The 11,227-nt window shown below is 35.1% G+C and overlaps 1 protein-coding gene across 1 annotated transcript in view; it reads right to left on the bottom strand.

Moving 5' to 3' along the window:
- Positions 1 to 1,033: 1,033 nt before the first annotated feature.
- The window catches only part of COL5A2 (collagen type V alpha 2 chain), a 173,385-nt gene continuing 163,191 nt past the window's right edge, over positions 1,034 to 11,227 (bottom strand). Inside the window, 7 exon segments of the mRNA XM_027771572.1 lie at positions 1,034 to 1,842; positions 2,580 to 2,819; positions 3,661 to 3,848; positions 5,625 to 5,916; positions 8,924 to 9,031; positions 10,249 to 10,302; positions 10,686 to 10,793. Coding sequence (XP_027627373.1) covers positions 1,696 to 1,842; positions 2,580 to 2,819; positions 3,661 to 3,848; positions 5,625 to 5,916; positions 8,924 to 9,031; positions 10,249 to 10,302; positions 10,686 to 10,793 — 1,137 coding nt within the window. The 3' untranslated portion in view covers positions 1,034 to 1,695.

Raw genomic sequence — 11,227 nt, 5'->3', positions numbered from 1 at the left:
AAACAAAGAATACTGCAACACGTTACTTTTCACAATTAAAAATGAAATGGATCTAATATGTTTAAAGGAATTCCACAAAATGAGAACCACTGACATGACAAAAGCGTGCATTTAATTTGATGCTTTGCAGAGATACATGACCAAAGTTGTGTGCATGGCTTGTCCTTTGGGATGGTCCCAGCTGTTTATTTTTAAAGAAAAAATAAAAACGGAGCCAACAAATGCAATTTAAAAAAAACTTAAGACACAAGGGCACCTACATGTTTTGATCTAAGAAACATGCAAATTATTACAAAGCACTCCAGGTACAGTATGACAAAGAAACAGTGAAAGAGTACTGGAACAATGGGGAAATTTAACAGTTATGTTTTCACAAATGGTACTGATGAAATCATCTTTTATTTTTAAAGATTTTTATAGAAAGAATTTTAGCACCATCAATAAAGGAAAAAAAAATAATTTTAGCCCTGCCTATCTCCAGTCTTGGAATAATAACAGAAGCATAGCACCTTTTAGTATCTAAAAATATAAACAAGAATATTAAGTCCATCCCAGCTTCTAGAGATGAGGTAGCTCATGCTATAAAATGTTGGGTCATTTTTCCTATGGAAGTTCAAAGGCCAAATAGTCAAATTCCAATCATCACATTTGATTAGAATCAGCTTCACAACTCTGAGTTTCTAGAACTTTTTCTTCATTATAGGCTTCAGGATGAAGAGATTATACATGTAGAAGAGTCTCAACTTTGGGTCCTGGACAAGTGTTTATGAAGTAGTATGTGTAAATCACTTTGCATTCAATGTCTTCTTAAATAAGAAAGTGCAAATGTATTAAATGGTATACTTATGTAACTTCTATCTGTATTGATAGATTGAGTCGAGAGGGAAAAGATACCTTTAATTTGAATGAGAAAGAAATCTAAACTTACTACTTCTTACAAAATTTAAGAAGTGGAAGTAATTTTGCTTGGTTCTTCTGAAATTCCATTGACTCTACATTATTAAATTTTATTTAAGGCAGTGAGACACTGGCATTCTGAAATTCCATTGACTCTACATTATTAAAGTTTCATTTAAGGCAGTGAGACATTGGCATTTTTTTTTTTTTTAAGATTCTCTTTAAATAGTCTCTACAATAGTTTACACTACCAAGACACAAATGTGGGTTTCAACTAAAAAGTTAAGCATTTCAATTCATTTTTTAATTGATACTCTGGGAATGAGAGGTCACAAAAGGATATTCACTACTTTTCAAACTGCGGCAAAGCAAAATAAACATGTGTTGTGGTTGTATATATTCCACTCTGTAAGCTACCTGCCAGAAGAAGAATTTCCTCATAAATACTAAGCAACTTTTTCATTACACTGAAATAAACTGGGGGAGGAGGGGGAAAGGAGATTTATTTATTTAATCAATCACTTTACTTTCTTTTTAAGGTGGTCTTTGTCATCAGTCATCTTAAACCCAAACTGCTGTATTGAAAAATATTTTAAATCAATTAAAACTTGAGGACCATAAGTAAAATAAATATTCTGAAGGATAAGGAGGCCAGGCACTTAAGACGATATATACAATGCTGATAGAGGATCAGCCATTACTTCAAGAGTCTCAGGATCAACTTCAAACAGTCAAAGTTCTTGTGAATGGTGGTGGTCGTTGAAGGTGGTGCTCATTGTTGATGTATGTTGGCTTACTTTACACAAAACAAACTGGTCCAATTTCAATGCCAAATTCCTGGTCTGTGTTGCCAACATCCACAGGGGCAAGATCTATGATGGGCAAGCGTGCCACATTTTGTGTTCTATATTCAAAGACAGTCTTGCCCACATTTCCATTTCGCTTCTGAAATTAGATAGTGCAACATATTAACAAGAAATACAAAAGTTTTCAAGGTTGCTAGACATCAACACTCCCCTGGACAACTTTTATAATATATGAGCAATAGTTTTTTAGCACTATTCCAAAGTAAGAGCACTGATAACATAATGTACTAGCATACCTCTCACTATACATAGCATTTCTTTCATGCTTTAAGAGTAAATTCCCTTTGTTCTTTTTCAGCTTCCCAAGTGATTATTACCAACATAAGTTCTGAAAATTATTATTTTGCACAAATAAGACTAATTCATCATTAAAACCTCTACCAAGCTTCATGTGCTAATAATAAGCATTGAGTTTACACTAAAGAACAACTATTATATTAACAAATTGATGGGGGCCAGCAGGTAGTGTAGTGGTTAAGGCATTAAACATGAATGATTCTAGTTTGAGTCCAGATCCAGCAGCTTGAAACTCATGCTGGGTACATCTGTGTACATACCCAAAATCCCAGGAGGAAAATGGAATGGGAAGGGATTGTGGCATGCCATCCATCAGGGAGGATGATTTCTCACTTTCCTTCTCGCTGATTTCTCTCTCTCTGATGAGCACACATGCCTATGGCAAAAACCTCTTAAAAAATGCTGTGCTCTTATATAAAAATGAAATTGCCTCTAATTATAGTGCCATGACAGTATTTTTAAGAAAAACAAATGTCTTACTTCATTCAGATGAATGTACAAAGATCAAAAGGTACTTACGGAGCAAGTATCTTGGAGAACTATATATCTGAATCTAATGTTTCCTTCTGCCTTGATGTCTAAGTCATTAGCTCCTTTAAGAACCACTGCTTTCTTGAGGTTCTTAGCTTGATCATCCATGTATCCTACACTGTTTTTACAGATGTAAGTAATGTTCTGGGAGGCTTCTTTGGACAAAAGGCGCAAGAAGGTCATCTGAGTGATGGCTGCATTGGGCGACCGATGGTCTCCATAAACAAACTAGAGAAACAAAAACAGTCTTTGTTATGTATAATACTGAAGAATTTGATAATGCTTTACATACGTCCTTTATATGTGGAAACATGGGTATATAAACGGATTCAAACAAATCAATTTTAAAGAGTATTACATTAACTCTTGTTACATAAAGAGTTACTCTAACTGTATATATAACTTTAAATTTTTTCTGAATATTCACAAGAATCTCTGTTCTTACTGCCCCCAAACAAGAAGTGATGAAACTCACAACAATTCTAATTCAGCAGAGAAAGCCTAAGTATTTTTCAAATCTGCTTTATGGAGAATTGTAAGAATTAGGGATTACTGTCGTAAAAAATTTTATTCTGAGACTCCTAATTTAAGTTCATTGAACTAATAGTAAAGGTTTGTGAATGCAATGATGTGGCAGTGGTAACTGGTGAACATATATCACTTTAGAATAAAACATGGTCAAACAAATCTGGTCAAAAAAGAATAGTGGGAGCAGCAGATGGCATAATGGTTGCATCACTACACTGCCATGGAATCCACCACAGTTCTAGTCCCAGACCCAGTAGCTTGAAACTCACACCAGGCACATGTGCATGCATGCCCGAAATCCCAAGAGGAAATGGAGGAGAAGGGATTTTGCAATAGCCAACCTCCCCCCCGGGGGGGGAGGTGATTTCTTGCTTTCTGTCTCACTGTCTCTGTTTGTCTCTCCAGGGATCACACATGCCCTATAGGAAAAAAAAATCTCTCTCTCAAAATAAATAAATAAATAAATAATAGCATAGTCTTAAAAAATACAATGAATAATACAAAGCAAATAATAAAATTTTAAGTAAGCACATTAAATTACCTGAGATCCTCTATTCATATCCAGACCATACCAAACAGGCTTGTGGTCAGGAGATTTGCTGGCCCACCAGGTTTTACGTGGTACACTAGATGGGTTTGCTGATATACATGTTTCTCCTGTCTCCATGTTGCAATAAACTTTAATTGCATCTTCAACAGATCCCTGGTTAGGATCAATCCAGTATTCACCTATTTTCCAAATTACAAATACTTGCTAAATAAAGATCATTTTAAACATATTTAGGAGTCTCTAAAAAATTAACAGAAAGTTTGGAAATATAAACTCACTGATTAAAGATACTTTTAAGAAAAAGCATCCGCTAAGAAAAAAGATGCTGATATGCAATGGGTCCATCCATCATGTAGTCACTGTTCTACAGCACTTTGCCAAACCACTCACGAAAAGCTCAAAACAGCTGTGTGAAGGAAGCATCATGATCCCCATCTTGTAGATGAGAAAGAAATCCCCAAAAGAGATCATCTACAGTGAATAAGTGACTCTGCTGACATATATGTGAACCAATTAAATTTATAAGATCAATATTTTAAGCAAACTGGAGTTGCAATGAAAAAAAATCCTATTTCATCAAAACTATGAATAAAGTAAATAAATGAGCTGAATTACAATTATAATACTATGAATCCTCTCACTGGCTCTTTTAAAAATTAATCTCATGTATAAGAGGTTCATTTCTTATTTCACTTATTTTTTTTCTTTTTTCACTTCTGTTTAATCATAGTACATCTTTACATAGTACAACGATTTTTCACAGCATAAATACAGTACATATTAGTCAAGTCAAAGATATTGCCAGATATACCCAGGTAGTTCCTGGTACTAGACATCAAATCAAATGACTATACACATGTATGTGTACCTAGCTGTGTGTTTGCATATATATATATATATATATGAAAAATTGCATTTTACATAAAATTAATTGAAAGTGGTAATGTAAAGTATAGAGCTGGGAATAAAATGGCATATTCTTCAAAAATAGTAATTTATCTTTGTGAATGTCATTTCAAGTTAATCAAAACTTAAGCATTTCATAACTCATATTTATGGTCTAGGCTACCTCCTCTCCTGGTGTTATTAGATTAATCAAATGTAGAACAAGGAAAACTTGGTACATGCAACTAGGGCAGAAATACTATTTCATTCCAAAGTGCGTTAGCATCTCACTATGATATAATCCTGCTAATGAAGATTCCAAAAGTGTGGTGCACAGAACACTAAACTTGGGCCGGCTCTGTGGTACAGTTGCTTAATGCTATGCAGCAGAAGTCATGTCCCACATGTCTGACTGCAGTTCAAGTACCTGTCCTGGTAGCTTGAAAATTACACAATGTGTGTATGTCCCAAATCCTGAAAGGATGGAGAAATGGAGGGAAAAGGATTGCAGGATAACCATGCACCATTGGGAGGTGAGGGGGGCTGCTCTCTCTTTTACTTCCTCTGGCAAATGCACACACCTCTGGCATGAAATTATTTTAAAAGAACACTAAATCACATGAATGGAATTTCATTCAAATAAATACAGGTTTTAAAATATTTTCTTTGATTCTTGAGCTTCCAACAATATATGTTAGCACATGAAAACTCTGAGAGATCACACATCTAACTATGCTTAAGCAAATGTTTTCTATATTTATATCATCACTAGTGTTTGTACTTCACAAAACTTAACAATCTTATAGGAATCTGGAAGGAAATAGAACTAATGTCATGAAATGGGACACAGCAGTCTTTACCCTTTATTATAGCACATATCCTTCTGCCTTATAATTTTCAAATAGCTGACCTTTTCTACCACCAAACTGTATGTTCTGTGACATTTCTATCGTTTTATCGCTTGTGCCTATCACTAAGTAAAAAAGTCAATAAAAAAATTTCTAAAATGTAACTGAGAAAAACACAATCAGAGTCCATTGATTTTGCTAAAATGGGCCATGTCTACTCACCACTCTGCTTTGTAGAATGACAAAGCTTTAAGTCATCGCAAGTCCGGGCTGGATGTTTTTTAGAACCATCAGGGCTACGCATGGTTTCAATCTGACTACTGAGTGACTTCAGGGTAGCATGGACCCCTGGGTCGGTTTTGTTTTTGTCATCAGGGGCCGCCTGGTCTTCCGTAAATTCCGGGAGTGGGTCTGGCATGCTCTCGTCGTAGTGCCCCATGATATCTCCAAGAGCAGCTGTGAGGTGGCCAGGAGGACCCGGAGGCCCAGGTGGACCAGGTTCACCAGGAGGACCCTAATTAAAAACACATTGGAAACATATTTACATACTGTTTTTTCTAAATTGATGGGACTTGTTATAGGGAGGTCCATCAATTTAGTGCAATATCACTGTATGGGAAGACCTGACTCATGCTCTGTTGGCACTAGCTAGACTGGCCTGCCAAGCTGTTACACTCTGAAGTTGAGAAATGAGGTTCATTTTCAGGCAACATACCTGCAAGAGGACATCTGAGATAAATATAGATGAAAGAACAAAACATTTACTATAATGTTTACTTTAAAGATACAATATATTTTAAGAATCTACAGATATGAGGCTAGAAATCGGTACAGTGGTTAAGAGGGTTGGATACCACATGGTCAAATGTGTGGTTCAAGTCCCAGACCCAGAAGCTTGAAAAACATGCCAGGCATGAGTGTGTGCATATCCAGAATCCTGAGAGGAGAATGGAGCTGAAGGGATTGCGGTGTGGCCATCTTTCATGAGTGGTGATTTCTCACTTTCCTTCTCTCTCTCTGTCTTTCTCTCTCTGCCAAGTGCACATGCCCAATAGCAAATTTAAATATGTATAATATAATATATATTATATACAAATATAAATTATATGTTTATTATAATTTAATATACATCATATATAAAATCTCAAAGCAAAATAAAATTATATATATATATACACACACAAACACACACATATATAAAGAACCTGCAGAAACATAAATTTATTTACAAACTCTTGGGCATGGTAAAACTTAAATGGTTTAAAAATGTTTATGGACAGAAGCTGGACAAGTGATTCAGGGGAGTTGTGGGTGCTGGTTCTATAAAGCTTTATGTCAATACCAAGAAAAAACTAACAAGAGAATTTTCCATTACTTCCAAATGACAGAGACCATGGGAAACACAGGAAACTTTTTTATTTTGATATAAAAAAAAAATCAAAATCTTTGCCTAAACAAAATCAAAGAAAGTTCTCTTTAGGAAACTTTTCTATTGCTATAAGTAACAAACTCCCATGAACTTTTGCTAAAAGAGAACTGTAGGAGGGAGAGACAAACACAAAACACGGTAGAGGCTAGGAATTAGATTCTCTCTTAATTTTCTTCTGCACATATTCAAGAAGGCATTCCATGGTGTGAAAGAATAGGGGGACAACTTGAAGAGACATATAGTCCATGTCTCACATGGAGAGCACAGACCAGGGAGTCAGAAAGCCAGAGTTTTATTACTGACTTAGCTCTCTGACATTGAGCATGCTACTGAGCATGTGCACTTGGCAGAGGGAGAGAGACAGAGACAGAGAGAGAGAGAGTGAGAAATCACCCCTCATGGAAGATGGCCACACCACAATCCCTTCAACTCCATTCTCCTCTCAGGATTCTGGTACCAGATAATTTGTTTTAACCTTCGGTGCCAATGTTTTCTCATCCTCAAAAGGCTGTTAGATAAGAATTTATTTCTCTAAGGTCATATCATAATTCCATGCATTCTTTGACACTACTCTCAGGAGAAAAAATTTTTTCTAACAAGAATCATCAAACTACAAAATCAGGTCAATCAAAAGTCACATAAGTCAGAGTAGTTTGGTTCTATAGCTGTTTCCTATTCACAATGAAAGAAATAAGTAAATAGGAAACATTCCTCTTGACATGGGACATAGAGGCAATTTGATACACATAACTGAGAAAAAATCCAATTTCATAGTCTTCATTTTAGCATTTTTTTTTTGGAGAGTTTTTTTTTGTTTTTTTTTGTTTTTTTTTTGTTTTTTTTTTGTTGTTGTTTGTTTGTTTGTTTGTTTGTTTTTTGCCATAGGATGCGTGCGCTCAGGTCGACTACATGGGTGTCCAGTGACATAGCCATTACGCTAACTGCTGGTCCCCATTTTAGCATTTTTATAAAGGTTTTATGAAGTAGAAGCTACATCTCACAGGCATTTAGGGTATTCCTTATCGTGATATGTGAAGAAATGTTTTAAAAAACATTTTAAGGCCAGCAGGTGGCGTGGAGGTTAAGGTGTCGTATTCCCACATGGCTCACCATGGTTCAAGTCCTGGAAATAGCAGCATGCTTTCTCACTTTCCCTCTCTCTTTCTCTCTTTGTGTCTCTCTCTGGTCAAGTTTAAAATGATAATAATAATAATAAATGTAATTAAATAAAAATTTTTTAAGAAAGGAAAGCAACATTTTCATAACTTTAATTATAAATACAACTCTAACTTGCTATTTTCTCTCACTGATACCATAAGTAGTCAAGGGTTGAGTAGTTTGAACTCCTATTTTACAACTCTAGGGAACAGCAGATGGCATAATGGTTATGTTGTTGAACTCCCACATAGTTGACTATGGTTCAAGTCCTGGACCCAGTGGCTTAAAACTGAAATCTGTGCATGCGTATCCAAGATCCCAAGAAGCGAATAGAAGTGATTGCCATGTGGCCAGTCCCTTTAGGGCTGAGTGCTCACTTTCTGTATCTGTCTCTCTTTGTCTCTCCGGTGAGCATATGTGCCCTATAGCAAAAATCTCTCCAAAAGGTTAAAAAAAAAAAAAAAAAAGGAAAGGGAAAAAAAAACTCTAAATAGTGTGTATTAAATTATTTAATGGCTTGCCTCATTGCCAAGTAGTTAAGAAGACTGGACCCCACATGGTTAACTGCAATTCAAATCCCTGTCCCTACAGCTTGAAAAACATACTGGACACATGTGCCAGTGTCTCCCAAACCCCAGTAAGATGGAGAAATGGAGGTGAAGAGATTACAGTGTAACCACACACCATTGAGAGATGTCTTTCCCCCCTCTCTTTTCATCTCTGTCTTACTCTGGTGAGCACACACACCCTCTGAGAATTAAAAAAATAAAATTTGTAGATGACTGTTTATACACAAAAGCACTTATGTTACTTATATGTTCGTTTTCAGGGTCTCTTAAGTCTCTTAAATATCAGATTGCACAGATGTTACTTAGAGGGAATCCAAGTTATTGAGATCAATGCAGTTCTTGTATGGACATCCTTGTGACTTTACCTCAGGTCCTGCTTCTCCTACACTGCCCCGCACACCAGGAGGTCCAATCGGCCCAAGTGGTCCAGGGTTTCCCTCTTTACCTGAAGGACCTACTGGGCCTGGGGGACCCTGAAAGAGACAAAGACTGTATTTTAGATTCTATAAAGAAAAATTGAATAATGCTTGTCTCTGATCAAAGAACTGTTTTATATACAGAGCTATTATAATGATTTCTGATTCCATTTCTTAATGACTTATAAATGAATTTCTGGCACTTAGTAACATTCTTGATTTCATTACACTGAATCTTCCATCATACATGTATGGTAAAATACCAGTGTGAATTAAAATCTTTAATAGACTAATCACATAACTTTTATTGGTAGGAACTATTTCATCAAATTCTAAACACTGTAATTAGTTGGAAACTCAATTAACTCAAGGTAAAAAAAAATGACAAAAGCTGGAGTGTTTGTGAAATATGTATGTTTATATGCCAAGATCTCATCATATTATAGTAATTTTGATGTGACTATTCTCAATTTTATGAATAAAATTGAGATATTTAGATATACCAGAAATTTTTAAAATAATTTTTCTAATTATTTCAACATGTTTTTCTATTTTCCTAAATAATCATAAATTCAATTTTCTTATGACATCAATGACATATTAGGAGTACCATTAATACTAACATAGAGGGGACCAGCAGGTGGCTTGGTGGTTAAGGCGCTGGACACTCCCACATGGCTGACCATGGTTTGAGTCCTGGACCTGGTGGCTTGCTTGCTCTCTTTCTCGCTCTTTATCTTTTTGTCTCTGGTCAAACTAAAATACATGAATGAATGAATAAAATTAAATAATTATTTAAAAAATACTAATGTAGAATCTCCAAAAGTTTCAAATATTGGTTTCATTTTATGTTTTCCTTCCAAATTAGCCTTCTTCATACTTGTGAAGAATTAACACAGTTACTTAAATGACAAAATACATCCAGCTTCAACATGTCTGTGTCAGTTTCATGGTAGGTCCTATTATACTATCCAAGAGCACAAGCTCAATGGAAATATAAATTCACACAAAGCAAGAATATTAACTAACAGATGAATAAATCCAAACCTGAGGTAAGGAATTTTAATGTGGACTCATGAGATAATTTGTCATATTTCAGGATATTTCTACCTTAAAAAAATTGCCATATGGTTTGTTTTATGTCTGCTGTCAACTTCAGAGACTATGAGCCATCTCCAGCTTCAATGTCATGAAAATGATTCTCAAGAATTAGCAGCATGTCACCAACTGAAGGCATTATTATTTACATCTGCAACTTCATTTGTGTTACTTACCCTTGGTCCAAATGGTCCAGGAATTCCAGCACTGCCTTGTTCACCATTTGGACCCTAAGTGGAAATAAAAATTTAAAGTTTATGAAAATATTTAGATCCTACACTGTGTCTTATCTTTTTAAAATGTGCTCTCTCATGGACTTTAGCAGCAGAGACTACTATGGTAAAGTATCTATGGAAGTGGACCAACACCAAAAACAACTGTGAGAGTAAAGATAATTATTGCTTTTTGATTTATTTCTTCCCTAAAAATTATAGCTTACGTATGGACAATTATTTTGGGTGACCACATCATTAGTTATTCGTCAAAATATTTTTTGAAGTTAAAATAAGATATACAAATGTTTATCTACTTTACAGATAGTTAAGTGTTCATGTCAAGATAACCTGGATATTTGCAGAGGGAAGGCAGAATAATACTGAAAGGAATAACTTACAGGAGGTCCAGGAAGGCCCTGAAGACCAGTGAAGCCTCTGTGGCCCTTCTGACCTCGGTCACCTCGGTCTCCATGATCACCTTTGTCACCGCGAGGTCCTTGGGGTCCCTAGAAATAGCGTTGTGACATGGATGTTAATTGTTAAAGCTACAGTTTACTACATTTTAACATTTTTAGAGTTGTATTTACTATAATTGTGAATACTATATTTTATACAGATTAACATATTTACTTATCTAAATAGAATTATATCTGGGGATTTTTTTTGTCTCTTTTATTCAGGAATAAAGGGTGATCACCAAAAACATAAACTTATAAGGATGTTTTCCTAAATATTATGTTTTTAAAAACATGTATCCTAAATTCATACTTAAATGAGATATCTTTACGTTTGATCTAACTTATTTGATACATTTTCCAAAGATTCTATTTCATGTACTTAGTTAATACTGTTATGCAAAAAAATTGCCACCATACTTAGATTTTTTAAACTTAAAACACGTACTTTTTAATTTGTTCTTCCTCTGAAAATAAAATGCTTA

This window comes from Tupaia chinensis, unplaced genomic scaffold, assembly GCF_000334495.1.
Source record: "Tupaia chinensis unplaced genomic scaffold, TupChi_1.0 Scaffold000225_1, whole genome shotgun sequence".
NCBI classification, from domain to species: Eukaryota; Metazoa; Chordata; class Mammalia; order Scandentia; family Tupaiidae; genus Tupaia; species Tupaia belangeri.
This window is presented reverse-complemented; position numbering and strand designations above follow the sequence as displayed.